Source organism: Tachysurus vachellii, chromosome 18, assembly GCF_030014155.1.
Source record: "Tachysurus vachellii isolate PV-2020 chromosome 18, HZAU_Pvac_v1, whole genome shotgun sequence".
NCBI classification, from domain to species: domain Eukaryota; kingdom Metazoa; phylum Chordata; class Actinopteri; order Siluriformes; family Bagridae; genus Tachysurus; species Tachysurus vachellii.
In genome coordinates this window covers 18,238,049-18,254,315 of record NC_083477.1, presented here as the reverse complement: position 1 = coordinate 18,254,315, position 16,267 = coordinate 18,238,049, and the positions used below count along the sequence as shown (strand labels likewise).

The 16,267-nt window shown below is 42.1% G+C and overlaps 1 protein-coding gene across 5 annotated transcripts in view; it reads left to right on the top strand.

Moving 5' to 3' along the window:
• Window positions 1-9,630, top strand: part of LOC132861211 (beta-1,4-galactosyltransferase 1-like) — a 30,943-nt gene extending 21,313 nt beyond the window's left edge. For 4 of the 5 annotated variants that reach the window (XM_060892624.1, XM_060892623.1, XM_060892622.1 and 1 more), the window contains one exon: window positions 6,955-9,630. In XM_060892624.1, the coding sequence (XP_060748607.1) occupies window positions 6,955-7,084 (130 nt within the window). In that variant the 3' untranslated portion in view covers window positions 7,085-9,630. Of the gene's footprint in view, window position 1; window positions 4,007-6,954 lie in introns of those variants that run through there. The other variant, XM_060892626.1, reaches the window with a different exon arrangement.
• Window positions 9,631-16,267: the final 6,637 nt, after the last annotated feature.

Here is a 16,267-nt window from a genome sequence, read left to right as displayed (position 1 = left end):
GGAATGGAAGGTGACGACCCCATCGGTTTTCTACAGAAAATGCTACCTAAATGGATCCCTGACCTTTCGGCGCGCTCATGCCAGATTGAGATCGACAGAGCCCATCGTGTTTATTCGAATTCCAACTCATCTAGACCACGATCGATGATATTACGGCTTCTTCGCTATCCTGACATGTAAGCCATCCTTCAAGGAGCACGTAAAGCAAAACCCACTTTGCCCGGAGGAGCGCGTTTGGAGTTCTATGCTGACTATGCCACGAGACGGCACAAAAAAGGAAGCCGTTTTCAACCATAAGATCCAAACTTAACCAGAAAGATCTACCCAGCATTGCTGAAAGTCGCTTACAAGGGTCAGAAAAACTCATTTGAATCTCCAGAAGATGCTGAAAAGTATCTGGAGGGTCTTGATGAAACAGTGACAACAACTGCTCACAGATCTTTAAAATTTCCGCCTGTGGAGTCAATGGAGGAGGACTTATAATCGCTTTTGACCACGAATTTGTTCAATACAAGAACTAGCAACCTTTTCAACGTTTGCTCATGGTTCAGCCCATCAGAGTGAAATGGTAACATTCCTATTTTTATATGGTATTTTATTTAACTGTTTATTCTATTTTTTATATTTTCTACCTCATGTGCAGACTATTAGATATTGCTTTAGAGAGAGTTTTTAGTTGAGTATTGTAAGCTCACTAACCTTGAAAAGTTGGGCCTCAGTTCATAATTTAATTCCGGTTGCCATAAAGAGTCAAGCTATGGAAATCACATGTTAGATGACTATTCCGAGTTCTATAAAAATCATCCTATAATTCTACATTTCTCTGTTTGTTTAAATCATAGAGGTTAATAAGGTAAGTAGTGTTCTAGACATTGCCTCGCGATCGCCACAGATGTTTATTAAAAGGGTTATATGGGAGAGGGAGGGGTTGCTTAGGCGCATAAAGCACCCAGGACCCATACTGATTTTGTTACTACATATGGTTGTGAAAATCTTGATTATATGTTCAACAATCTGTTTTTTAAACAATCTGTGGTATACTTTAAAGAAGTTAAATTTTGGTGACCGGTTTATTAGAATGATACAAACTTTATACACTAATCCCGTGGCCAGGGTATCTACTGGTGGACTCATCTCAGACAGGTTTAATGTTCATAGAGGTACAAGGCAGGGTTGTCCACTTTCCCCCCTTTTGTTCAACTTATCAATAGAACCCCTGGCACAGAATGTTAGACAGTGCAGTCTCATTACACCAATTCCAGGGTTTCCGCGGGGTCATAAAAAGTCATAAATTTAACAATAAGAATTTAAGGCCATAAAAAGACACAAAAACGTCCGGATTTTCCATACAAGGTCATAAAAAACATTTAGCCACGTCTTAAATTGATATTCTCATCCGTTAATTTGTTCTTCAATCAAAATGTGCTCGCAGCGGCAATGGCATTCATTTGTTTCGCCTGTTGTAGTTCTGTATGAGGAATCTGGGTGGTATCACACTGGTAGCACAGCGTTCCAGAACTACAAGATCCATGCGGCAGCATACAGACTTGTCGGAAGGACTTTCACAGAAACCCGCGCGAACTCCGAACATACTGTATTATACTGAGTCACTGCTTAGTTTAATTGCAATCATCCTGGCTATCACAATGGGAAAATGTACCTTTAACGATCTGTGGCTTGAAGACGGTGCGTTTAGTAGCTGGCTCAAGCCCGTCGCTAACAATCGGTATCAAGCCTATTGCACTCTGTGTAAGAAGACGTTGGAGCTGTCTAGTTTAGGCATAAAAGCCTTGAAGTCGCATGCAAAGTCGGAAAAGCATATCGTTGCTGTAAAAGGCCTGCAGCGGGTACAGGCGATCCGTCAGTTTTGTTTGGCTCCGTCACTAACGTTTCCCGGTCCAAGTACAGCGCGGGATTCCGTTTCTGTCGCATCCAGTGCCACACACAGTGGTTTCGGATCAACCTCCACACTGAAAGCGGAGGTCCTGTGGGTGTTGAATACTATAATAATAGAATTACTCTTTAAATAATAAAACTTGTTACTTTCAATGAAAGTCAATAATAAAGACTTTTGAAAGGAATTTTAATGACTGAAGTTATTTATCGTAATTCGTGTAGGTCATAAATTCAAATCATAATGGCCATAAAAAGGTCTTAAAAAGTCTTAAATTTGACTGATTAAACCCTGCAGAAACCCTGAATTCGGTTAGGCGCATCAAGCCACTCTATTTCTTTATATGCAGATGACACATTATTATTTCTATCTGACTTGCAGCGCTCGCTTTCTAATGCCCTCAAAATTATAGACGAATTTGGCATACTATCGGGATTTAAAATTAATCACACAAAAACTATTTTGATGCCTCTTAATTCCGATGATCTAAATTTTTCTATTCCAAACAATATCTTAATATCAACGCAAGTTAAATATTTAGGGATCGAACTCAGACCTACTTTACCCCAATCTCAAAAATAAACTTTGTCAATCTATGAGAAAATCAGTTTTCTCAGAGTCAGATACTCAGCATTGGATGTATCTACCCTCATCACCTTCAGCCCGAATGTCAGTGATAAAGATGAATATTCTGCCTCGCATTAATTTTATTAGGTCAAGAAATGGTTTGATCCTTGTTCACAGTCCTCGTGGAAAGTAATAGAGCAAGAGATTATTTCACCAATTCGATTGCAAGACTTTTTATTTTCTGGTCATACATATAGGAAGTGCTCATTACATTATGGACCTATACTTTCCTACACTCTCCAAATATTTAAAAAGGCAAGGCAAGGCAAGTTTATTTGTATAGCACATTTCATACACAGAGGTCATTCAAAGTGCTTTACATAGAAATTAGGAAACAGTTTATAATAGAGAAAAAAAAAATATATGTAAAAATAAGTGACATACGATAAAATCATAATAAAAACAAAGAACAATTAAAGAAAAAAAAGATTGAATCCCTTTTTCCTTCTAAAACTATATGGTATACCCATACTCCCGTATGGCACAATCGGAACATGCTTTCTGGTGGACAACCATTTGTACAGCCAACTTGGGCTACAAAGGGTATTCTAACGTTAAACGATGTAAATGGAGAGAAATCAATTTTAAATTTTCAAGACTTAATAGAAAGATTTAACATTTCCCGTAACACTTTATTTCTATATTTCCAACTTCGTTGGTTCCTTGGGGCAATAATCTACAAATTCACCCAGTAATGCAATGGATTCAAAATGCGCCAAACATAGGAATTGTCTCTTATTTCTACTCTTGCTTCTCAAACCTCAACTCTGATGATTTCCCTAAAGCTAGAGTGTGGTTATCAGACTTGACTCCCTATAATAGAAGTATTGATTGGGACACAGTGTAGGTTAATACATTCCATGCATCCTCAATCTCTAATCACAAATTCATTCCCTTTAAAATTATTCACAGAGCATATTTAACCACACGTGTACGTTATGCTGTGGGTATTTCACCCCATCCGTATTGCATATTTTGTGGACCAGGTTGCCTTGACACTTTCAGACATATGTTATGGGACTGTCCAGGTGTACAAAAATTTTGGGACATTGTGCTTGATGGTATATACAAGGTTATCAGGATTCGTTTTCCTAAGGATCCTGTTATTTTATGGTTGAATGATAATTCTCAACTTTCTGTAAGTGTAAAAGAACAGAAATTTTGGCTAGCAGCTTTGACTGCAGCAAAGAAATTACTAGTTCAACGCTGGAAGCCCCCTCATGACTTTTCTGCTAAGCACTGGATTCACTCCTTGTTGGAAATACTATACATGGAACTGTCTTCTGCACGGACTAATCACACAAAGCCTGCTACTCTATCTATGTGGCAGAACTGGATTTATAACCTCGAACATTTTGGTTATCTAGTATAAACATGTCATTCTGTTGTTAATATTAAAATTCTGTTAGTATATTTTTATATATACTTATTTGAGCTTATATTGTTTACTTTTGTATTTACATGGGTCCTGGGGTGCGATGGGATGGCGTGGGACGGGAGTGGTTTTGGGAGGGCACTAGTTTAAAAAGGTTTTCTCTCCTTCTGTTGTGATGTATTTTTGTGTTTTGTATCAAAATAAAAATAGTGAATTACAAAACACGAATCAGAGAAATGATTAATGTACATGACAAACAATGAATGTGTCTTTGGTCTTGGCTGCAAGTTTTCATTCACACCAAGCAAGAGTCACAACTGCTAATTATTCAAAGGCGGAAATGACTTGATTTAAAAGTGGTTGTGCTATTTAATTGTTTAAACAAAAGCACTATAAATATTTACACATCACATATGATGTTCACTGCTTATAATCTACAGCATACAGATTTATTACTGTTCTAACTGCAAAGTTTTTTTTTTTTTCTGGAAAATCTGGAAAAATAGTCACCTTTGTTACAGCATAGCCATTAATTATGCGTTATGTGCTAAGTGTTATCTACATTATTTAACATTTTACATTTAAAGTAAAAAGGTTCCATTTCATTATTCGGTATGAATCAGTACTTCACATCCATTGCTGCTCAACAGGTTTGTGTGAACAGTAAAACAATGCAAACATGTAGACCTGAACAAATCATTTTAACTTGAATGGATTTCTGTAGATCATGTTTTAAGACCTCAGAAACATAGAAAGTAAACACAGAAAGACAGAAAAATATACATGTAGGTCATAAATGTATATTATTGGCCCTCTGGTGTAAAGTTAAAGCTTCAGTGTGCTGCGCAGGTTTTTGTTTCCACGAAACATTATCGTCCAAGATAAAAAGCTGTATCTAAAATAATACAGTAAACTATGACTCTCTAATTGAATCGAAATTCATTACATTTTTTTTTATTTGTTTTCATTTAACAATTGACATCATAAATCTTAATAAAAAAAAAGATTCAAGATTTAATATCAGACTTATTAAGTAAGGATTAAACAATAACATTGCACAATAAAGTTAAAGACGAGTCAAACGAGTCAGGAGAGGATACAGGGGTTTAAAATTAAAAACTTATTCTTAAGCATACCGTGTTTCACAAGCCATTACTATGAGTATTAGTTTGAGAAAATGGCAGCAAAGCCAAAGGAAATTATTATATACAGCGGGTAAAATAAGTATTGAACACGTCACCATTTTTCTCAGTACATTTATTTCTAAAGGTGTTATTGACATGAAATTTTGACCAGATGTTGGTAACAATAAATTAAATTATGTTTAATAATGTTAAATGACACAGGGAAAAAGTATTGAACACCTGAAGAAAGGGAGGTGCAATGGGAAAGCCAAGACAATCAGTAATTAGAAAGCAATCCTGCCCCTTGTCAATGCAAATTAATATCAGCTGGTTCTATCCAAACTGATGGCCTATAAAAAGGTCTTGTTGCCAAGGTATCACACAAGAAACATCTCATGATGGGTAAAAGCAAAGAACTCTCTCGAGATGTTCGTAACCTTATTGTTGCAAAACATTCTGATGGCATTGGTTACATAAGGATTTCAAAACTTCTGAATGTTCCAGTGAGCACTGTAGGGGCCATAATCCGTAAGTGGAAAGAACATCATTTCACCATAAACGGGCCACGACCAGGTGCTCCTCGCAAGATTTCTGACAGAGGAGTGAAAAGAATTATCAGAAGTGTTGTCCAAGAGCCAAGGATCAGTTGTGGACAGCTTCAGAAAGACCTGGAATCAGCAGGTACAGTTGTTTCAAAGAAAACAATAAGTAATGCACTCAACCGCCATGGCCTGTATGCACGCTCACCACGCAAGACTCCACTGCTGAAGAAAAGACATGTTGAAGCTCATTTAAAGTTTGCTGCACAACATTTGGACAAGCCTGTGAAATCCTGGGAGAATATAGTCTGGTCAGATGAGACCAAAATTGAACTCTTTGGATGCCTTAATACACACCATGTTTGGAGGAGAAATGGCACTGCACATCACCCCAAAAACACCACACCAACAGTAAAGTTTGGAGTTGGGAACATCATGGTGTGGGGCTGTTTTTCAGCATACGGTACTGGCAAACTTCATATGATTGAAGGATGAATGGGAAAATGTACAGAGACATTCTTGATAAAAATCTGCTGCCATCTACCAGGATGATGACGATGAAATGAGGGTGGACATTGCAGCAAGACAATGATCCCAAACACACAGCCAAGGAAACTCTCAATTGGTTTCAGAGAAAGAAAATAAAGCTGCTAGAATAGCCCAGCCAATCACCTGACTTGAATCCAATTGAAAACCTATGGAAAGAACTAAAGATCAGAGTTCATAGAAGAGGCCCACGGAACCCTCAAGATTTGAGGACTGTTTGTGTGGAAGAATGGGCCAAAATCACACCTCAGCAATGCATGCAACTCGTTTCTCCATACAGGCGGTGTCTTGAAGCTGTCATTACCATCAAAGGCTTTTGTACAAAGTATTAAATGTTTCAGTAAGCGTGTTCAATACTTTTTCCCTGTGTCATTTAACATTATTAAACATAATTTACAGACATCTATGGTTTGATTGCATGTGTGGATTGAATGGGTTGTTACCAACATCTGGTCTAAATTTCATGTCTATATCAATCACCATTAGAAATATATTTACTGAGAAAAATGGTGGTGTTCAATACTTATTTTACCCGCTGTATATATAACCATAACTGGTAATTGGCATGAAACTGGTAATTGTGACAGCATATGTTTTGACAGATGCAATGATTTCATACTCCATAGCAACCGTCAGGAAACGTGTTCATATATTAAACTCACTAATGGAGCTTAACTAAGCATGAAAGCGCCCTCATGAAGTGTTTCGTAAAATATCAACCGCATTGTAAGCCAAACCTAAAGGTGACTAGGAGATAATGTGTACCTTATCTCCAAGAGATTAAATGGAAAGCTGCTCTACTTGTTTGCTAGTCTAATGATGTCATTTCCTGTCATTTCGTTGGCCCAGGTTTGACCGAGTATCACACACCAGAGAGACCATGAAGTCAGATGGCATCAACTCAGTGTCCTACAAAGTGGTCAAAGTGGAGAAGGACAAGCTGTATACCAAAATCACAGTGGACGTCGGCAAACCATAGAACGCACATCATTTACCAGGACCTCCTAAAAGGTTTTAAAACTGTCCATCAGGAAGACCGGATGCAGTAACCAAATGTGCCTTGACAATTTAAGTCGAAAATATACGTTTCAATTTTTAAAAAATAATCTTTAACTTTTCAAGGAGAATTCACTATTTTTAAAAGACATTAGTACTCAGAAATTTATTTGCCATCTTTGCACAAGTGAAGGTGAAAAGAAAGGAAGTGGACGTGTGAATTAAGGTCATATAGGAGATTTGAAGGTTGTTGGTGTGTGTGTGTGTGTGTGTGTGTGTGTGTGTGTGTGTGTGTGTGTGTGTGTGTGTGTGTGTGTGCGCGTGCGCGCGTGTGTTTGTGTTTCTGGGTTTTTTCCCCTACTCTAAAATGCTCTCACTGAGCTACTAGAGCATCTCTTGAGCCACAACTTGCCAAGCAAGGCATTTTATAAAGAATGTAAGCTGCAGTGTATGTTTGTGTTTGTGACTTTTCTAGCTTTGCCTTAAGATCACCTCTTTGTAAGTTGAAGATTTAGAGAGGAGTCTGTGTCCCGGACTTGCTATCATTCCAGTCATGCAAAGGGTTTAAGCCTTCTTAAAATCCTCATTCCACTTTTTTTGATCCTGAAACCAAAAAAGAAAGACTTGTTTTCCTGAATGTATGCTTTGTGCTTTACCCTTTTACTGTAAAGGAATTGAGGTGGTTATTTTAAGAAATATTCAAAATAATATCTTGATACTTTTTGTAATGTATATTAAAAAATGTAATTTTTCACTCTTTGAAAATTTCCATTTGTGTTTACAAAAAAGCCATTTAATATGGAACAGGAGAAACGACGTTACAAGTCATGAATGAGATTTACACATTAGTAGTAAGTATGACAATCCAAGCAATGTCAGAGGTGCCAGCATGCATGACTTCTTTATCAGGTTCTTGACACCTTACTATGGTGATATGGGAGACACATTAAAACTAGCCGTTTCTGGCTTCTCAGCTATAGCGATGTTAATTCATTGTAAGGGGAAAAAATGTGTTTCTTGTAGTGGGCACTTTTTCTAGGTGAATTTAAGCTGTGATGTTACAATCCTAGGTCTTGGGAGACATTAGAAAACAAGTTGGTGGGTGAAAAAAAAATAATTAGTTCATAAATAAAATATTAATTACACATAAATCTTGCAAATATTTAACCACTCTGGTCTTGAGATATTATTAGATAGGTAAGAGAACTGCATACTTCCCGAGATTTTTTATTAGTGATCCTGGCACGTCTTTGATACTCATAAATGACAAGATAAAAACAGATAATGATATCCTATTCGTTGCAGCAAAAATCATCCTACTCTCAAGTTGTGATAATCTCTGTGATAAGATAAAAAGCATATTATAATTTATTACACAGCTAAACAGGAGTTTGCTTTTGGAAAACCCTATAAAATGTAGTGTAGCTGGTCGTGTTTGCATTTTCTAAATTTGTTTGTTTGTTTTTTTTTCTTTTTGTGAGCTACATTTGAGAAATAATTAATATATTATAATGCCTTTTGTTGTTTTTGATAATAACTGCATCATCACTGGGTTCATGGAAAAATATGTCTACCTTTTGGTTTGTGCTTAATTTGTGTTGAAGCATTTTTCAGTGTTTAAAATGTTCAATGCCTGATTTTTCTTTTTTCTCTGGACTTCCTTGTATGGTGAAATGTTCTATGGGCATTTATTTGCTGTGATCTGAGAGGAAAACAAAGCCATTAAAATATCATAGGTATAAAATGTCATAGATCTGTTATCTGTTGGTTTGTCATCAATAAGAATTCCGACCCTAGTCTCAGTTAATTTTCTTCTTGAACTCCAAAACTAGCGGTGTCCTGGGGATCGGGCCTGATTTCTCCTCAATCCCAAATTGAACACGTTCTCTATAGATTGGAATGATTTGCATATCTGTTTGTATTTCCTTTATATTTTATAGACAGTAAAAACTAAAGACTGAATCACAAATTGGGTTTCATCGGATAAGCAGAAATCTCATTCTAACATGATGCTTTTCTATACCTTATAGACAGCTATGCCTTATCCAGCTGTTTTTCCAGCTGGTACATAAGAATGTATCTTGCACTCAGTGGTAGGACTTCTGTATATTTTCCCCTCCCACCTTCCCCCATTCCAAACTCCCCAAACCCCAACGACTTCATCAGCGTTTTCTCTAAAGGTTCTTTCATGCGTCCTAAACTTTTCTTTCTCCTCAAATAATCAGGCAGCAATCTACATTTTCTATGTATTTGGACAATGCTGTGTAATCCAAAAAGCCAGCACATAGTTTCGGGGTGTTTTTTTTTTTTTTTTTTGGTTGATTGGTTGGTTGGTTGGTTGTTTTTTTTAAATCCATTTTACAAAAACTGTCTTGCTGAATACTTTATAAGTTTTGTTTATTATACTTTGTTTTGACATACCAAGATGGAACAGTCTCTTGATTTCTGAATGTTCTGCCTTTCATATCATATTGCTGAAGATAATTGTAGTTGATCTCAAAGAATTAAATGAATCTCTGACTTAAGGTATTTTATTTTGTCTCATTTTTAAGTATACAGCACCCTTACTAATTCTACTGCTTTCTAATATGTATTGTGGATAAATTTGGTCTTTAGTTCAGGCTATTTAAAAATAATAATAATAATAATAATAATCATCAACCCTCCCTGAAAGGTGTTAAACATTGAAATGTGTATGATTTCTGTAACCCGCCTGCAGACCTTTTCTGCATTCACATGCAAATTAGGAGCGCCAAGTCAAGTTGACCTTGTCTGTTTTGACTGCTTATAAAAAATGAAGTATATATGATAGCCTTTTTTTTCACCTTTTTAGTCTAACTTGTTTCCAACATATTAACATATATTTTGCAAAAAAAAATTTAATATTTGGTATAATAAACCTTATTTATATACAAAAATGCCTCATTTTTTAGTAAAAAAACAAACGGCAACGGTATACAGGCAAAGGGTCAAGAGGCGGATGTCGCGGGTCAAAAGCCAAACCCACTGGCCGTGTTGATATTCGGGATGTTCCCTGCGGTGTTTGTCAGCCTGGGTTTTCTGTCTCCTGATGGCTCTCCGTAGTTGTCGATGCACTGCAGCCCATGTCTCCTTGCTCCGGCGAAACCAATCGTCGATGGCTGGCAGATCGTTGGGTGTGTCGGGTATGTTTGGAGAAAGCGGACAACTTCCTTGTTTAGGCGTTCGGACTGGCCGTTGGACTGTGGGTGGTACCCCGAAGTGAGGCTGACATTTATGTTTAACTGCTTGAAGAAGGCCATCCAGACCCGCGAGGTGAACTGGGGGCCCCTGTCCGAGACGATGTCCTCGGGCAGACCATAAAAGTGGAAAACGTAGTTGCATAGCGTTTCTGCTGTCTCGAAGGCTGTGGGGAGCTTGATTAGAGGGATCAGTCGGCAGGCCTTCGAGAAACGGTCGACGACAGTCAGAATGACTGTATGGTTGTTAGATCAGGGCAAATCTGTGATGAAATCCAGAGCAATATGTGACCAGGGTCGTTGTGGCATGGGTAGAGGCAGTAACAGGCCTGCGAGGCATTGGTGCGAGGCTTTGGAGGTGTGGCACACAGCGCAGCTTCGGACGTATTCGCGTCTGTCCGCAGCCAGCGAAGGCCACCAAAACTGATTCTGGGCCAGATGAGTTGTTCCCGTGATGCCGGGGTGACCGGAGGCAGGGCTAGTGTGCAGCAGTTCCAGGAGTGGAGTGCGCAGGTGCTCAGGTACGTACATCCTGGTGGTCGGGCATTCGATCGGCGGTGGCGGCGGCGTTTGCGCGTTGACTTGGCCGATCTCGATCAAGATGTCCCACTAAATGGGTGCGAGGATACTAGTCTCCCGGTGCACGCGTGACAGAGTGTCGGCCTTGGTGTTCTTGCTTCCTGGTCTGTAGGTTACCGTGAATTGGAACTGGGTGAAAAACATGGCCCACCGAGCCTGGCATGGGTTCATGCATTTAGCGGGGTGCAGGTACTCCAGGTTTGTGGGAGATATAGGCACATGGGAACATTTTGTTGGTAGGTCCCTGGCGCTGGGACAGTATAGCTCCGATTCCTGTGCTGGAAGCGTCTACTTCCACTACGGACGGGTCAGGGTGGTGGAGAATCAGTGCCGAGGTGAAGCTTTCTTTTAGCCGTTTAAATGCGGAGTATGCCTCCGGTGACCACGTGAGGTGAGCCGGTGCCTTTTTTGTCATTGAGGTGAGGGGCGCTGCAATAGTGCTGAACCCACGGATAAAACGGCGGTAAAAGTTGGCAAATCCTAAAAAGCGTTGTAGCTCCTTGACGGTTTGCGGTCGGGCCACTGTAGCGCCGCCTGCACTTTAGTGTCATCCAGGGCGACCCCTCGGCCGAGATGACGTATCCCAGGATGGCTGTCGCGGTCTGGTGAAACTCGCATTTCTCTGCCTTGGCGTATAACCGATGCTGAATGAGACGTTGTAATACCGCCCTCACGTGTTGGATGTGTTCCTCCTTGCTCTCAGAGTAGACGAGAATGTCGTCGATATAGACGATTACCTAGCGGTCTAGCATGTCTCGGACTACGTCGTTAATGAACGACTGGAAGACCGCTGGACTATTCAAAAGGCCGAACGGCATGACCACATATTCGTAGTGGCCTGACTGGGTCGAGAAGGTGGTCTTCCACTCGTCCCCCTCTCTGATGCGGATGAGGTTGTAGGCACAGCGGAGGTCTAGTTTCGTGAAGTACCGCGTGCGGCGGAGCTGTTCCAGGGCTGACAGCACGAGTGGAAGGGGGTACCGAAACTTCACTGTCATGTCGTTGAGGGCTCGATAGTCGATGCAGGGCCGAAGACCCCCGTCCTTTTTTTTGACAAAGAAAAACCCTGACAACGCTGGAGACACGGAGGGGCGAATGAACCCCTTCTTCAGCTCCTCCTGGATGTATTCATTCATAGCCGCGGATTCCGGCTGTGAAAGGGGGAAGATTCTCCCTCTAGGTGGTGTTACCCATGGCAGGAGGTCGATGGCACAGTCACCGGGTGATGTGGAGGCAGTTCCGTGGCCTTGGTTTTGTGAACGCCTCTGCGAGGTCCTGGTATTCGTTTGGGAGTTTGGGGATGTCGGAGGTAATCGGCGTGGTGTTCATGGTGTTGAACTGGAAAGGCTCCTCCGAGTCCTGGCGGTGTGCAGCACATGCAGTGCCCCAGCTGGTGATGCACATCTCGGGCCAGGAGATGACCGGGATGTGGAGCCTGAGCCATGGTAAGCCGAGTATGAGGGCGTGTCGCGGAGAATGGATGATGTGAAGGGAGAGACGCTCGTGATGTTGGTCCCCCACCTGTAGGTTGAAGTACCTGGTGAGACGTCCCTCTCTGAGTGGCCGTCCGTCTATCGCCTCCACTGCTAAGGGAGACACACAAGGAATTACCGGAACGTTATGGGTTCGAACGAATTTCCAAGACATAAAATTTCTGGCAGCGCCCGAGTCGATAAGCATGTATAGTTCCACGCTCTCTCCTCGAACCTTGAGCTGTACTCTGATTTGAGCACAGCTCTGTAATTGCGGAATGACAGAATTTTGACTCACAGTGTTATTTCGCCCTCGCAGTGGTCTGGTCGGGCAAGTTGGCAGTCGGTGTTCAGGTTCCCCGCAGTAGAGGCAGAGCCGTTGGCGGAAGTGACGTTCTCGCTCTTCGGGCGTGAGGTGCGTGTAGTCGATTTGCATCGGCTCGGGGTATTCGGGATGTGCAGGGCATGCAGGGGCGCGACGGGAACGTATCAGGTTATCCAGCTGGATGGAGAGATCCACAAACTCGGCCAGGCTCCTTCTCTCGTCCCGGCATGCGAGTTCGGCTTGGAGGCCCGGATTTAAGCCCTTGCGGTAGAGTAGCCTCAGGGGGAGTTCCGAGACGGCCAGTAAGCGCTCCTCCACGCTCTCTCCCATAGCGGAGTGGTCAAAGACCGTGCGGAACTGTGCGAGGAAGTTTTCGAAGGTGGGGAAGGCGTTCTCTCTCCACACCGCGGTGGCCCAGTCCAGCGCCTTGCCAGTGAGTAGAGAGCAGGCGAAAGCGATGCGGCTGTTCTCTGTAGGATATAAGGCCTCCTGTTGTACCACGAAGCGAACACTGCATGAGGAAACCCCGGCACCTCCCGGGATCCCCGTTAAACCTCTCCGGGAAGGCTAGGCGGGGGCCGGTGGTTGCAGGAGTGGGGTACGTAGCGGCCTGGGGAACCGTTGCTGGCGCGGAGGGGTTCGGTGCTCCAGTGGCTCCTTGCAAGCCCTGTAAAGCCGCGGCGAGCTCTTGAGTGAGTGCGGTGAGGCGCGTGAGCTGTTGGTGATGGCTGGCGAGCTGCTGCGCTTGACCGGTGAGCTGGGTCGCGAGCTGAGCGGCAGCTACTGGACCTTCTGGTGGCGAGGTCTCCTGTAAGGAGGCGGCATACGACTCAGGATCCATTTGCAGCGATTTATTGAAAAATACACAAAGTCAGACAGGCAATAATCAGAGCGGGCAAAACACGGATGTCAGAGGGCAGACGAAAAACGGCAATGGTAAACAGGCAAAGGTTCAGGGCAGGCAGCAAACAATCAGAAAGGTCAGAATTAAGAAACAGAGTCGAAACAGGAAAATTAGAAACAGGTAAACGCTCAGAATGACTGCACTAGACAAGTCGAGACCTCACACTGGTATGAAGTTCAAGTTCAGTTTAAATAGTGAGCGGACATGAGGAACAGGTGGCGGTGTAAGTGTGGGTGATGGCTGATGGGGAGTGTAGTCCGGAAGCAAGCTAATACTCCGGGAACGCTTCTCTATGCTGACGCTCGGGCGGTGTGTGTGGTTCGTTGACCATGACAACTATAGAGGCACAAAAGTTGATGCATTATTATAGGCTGGTATATTTCAAAGCCAGGAGATTTTGAAACCATTTTTAATGTCAGCAAATAATAAAACCTGTTTTTTCTAGGCCAAATTGACTTGAATGCTTATAAATCAAAAATTCTACAATGATCACCATTCTTACATTTGTGAACATTTTACAATTGTAATGTCTATTTTTGCACACCAGAGGACATCTGATCAACCAACAACAGGCCACACACTCACACCACTCAAAAACATAAACCTTATGAAATTATGCCATGTTTTTGAGTAAAATAAGCAGAAAATATTACATATTATTTTGGATAACCACTGACTGGTATATGTCAAACATTACTCAGCATATCTCAAGGCCAAAGCTGACTGATGCAACTAAATTCATAAAAAAGAGAGAGGAAACAAATATGATTTGCAAAACACATGTATTTTATTTTTGAACTTCTTTATAAAAATATGAACCTGTGTGTGTGCGCGTGTGTGTGAAATGTTTACAAATGTGTAGCCTTTGTTTTGTCTGGATGCCAACTGAAATGCAATGCCCAATGCTTTAAACAGTGTTTGACTGTGTGTGTGCGTGGGTGTGTGTGCGCGTGCGTGTGCGTGGGTGTGTGTGTGAAATGTTTACCCCACTACACGTCTCTGATCATCACCTGGTATCCTTCACCATCACTCTCCCTACCCTTCCTAAAACTACCTCTCACCCCCTTGCTCTTACCCGCCGCAACCTTCACTCTGTCTCCCCTTCTTCTGTAGCTTCTGGCACTCTTTCTTCCCTTCCTGATCCTGAGTCTTTTTCCTCACTACCCTTGGACTCAGCCACAGATACTTTCCTCTCTTCTCTTTCCTCAACTATGGACTTCCTCTGCCCTATGTTCACTAAACCCAAGAAAACTTGTTCTGCTCCTTGGCTTTCAGATGTGCTGCACAACAATCGAAGAGAGCTAAGATCATCAGAGAGAAAGTGGAAGAAATCACAACTTGATGCAGATCTTGATTCTTACCGAACACTTCTTGCCAAGTTCTCCTCAGATGTGACTTCTGCCAAGTCTTCCTTCTACAAGGAAAAGCTTGAAGCTTCCTCACATGACCCTTGGAAATTCCACAACATCATCTCTTCTCTGCTCAACCCCCCGGCTCCACCTTCTTCATCCTCCCTGACTGCAGAAGACTTTGCTTCTTTCTACCAGGAGAAGATTGAGGAAATCTGCCGGACCTTCGCTTCAGCCCCGACTCCACTTACATCTCAGAGTATGGATTCCCCTACACCTTTGTTGTCGCATTTCTCAACTGTAGCAGCAGAAGAGATTTTACAGCTCATCCAGTCTTGCAATCCTACCACCTGCCCATTGGATCCACTCCCTTCCACTATGCTCCAGACCATCTTGCAAGACCTTCTCCCCTTCATTTCCACTATCGTCAATAGATCCATAGCATCTGGTCAGGTACCAACTACTTTCAAGAGAGCAAGGGTTATTCCCATCCTAAAGAAACCTGCTCTGGATCCATCAGACATCAGTAACTACAGACCAGTATCACTTCTCTCGTTTCTTTCAAAAATTCTTGAACGCATTGTCTATAATCAACTGTCTGTCTATCTCTCACAGAACAACCTCCAAGACCCCAACCAGTCTGGCTTTAAAACAGCTCATTCCACAGAGACAGCCCTTTGGATGTCTCTGAGAAACTACATGCTGCTAGATCAGCCAAACTGTCATCCGTCCTTATCCTCCTTGACTTTTCAGCAGCGTTTGATATGGTCAACCACAAGATTCTCTTGTCCACCCTCAGGAGTCTTGGTATTTGCGGATCAGCTTGGGAATGGTTTGCTTCCTACCTGGAAGGACGCTCATATCAGGTAACATGGAGGGGAGTGACATCTGCTCCACGCAGACTCTCCACTGGTGTCCCACAGGGCTCAGTACTTGGTCCTCTTCTTTTCTCCCTGTATACTCACTCTCTTGGGGAAGTTATTTCCTCACATGGGTTCTCTTACCACAGCTATGCTGATGATACACAACTTATCTTCTCTTTCCCACCCTCAGATAACACAGATTCTGACCGGATCTCAGCATGTCTGGCAGAAATTTCATCATGGATGACTGCTCATCAGTTAAAGCTCAATCCTAGCAAAACTGAACTGCTGTTCATGCCAGGTGATTCATCCCGAGGTCATGATCCTGCTATATCCTTGCACAACGATCTGATCTCCCCTTCAGCCACAGCTCGCAACCTTGGGGTAACCATGGACAATCAACTGTCTTTTTCCTCTCATGTTGCTAATGTGACTCGCTCATGTCGGTTTCTGCTC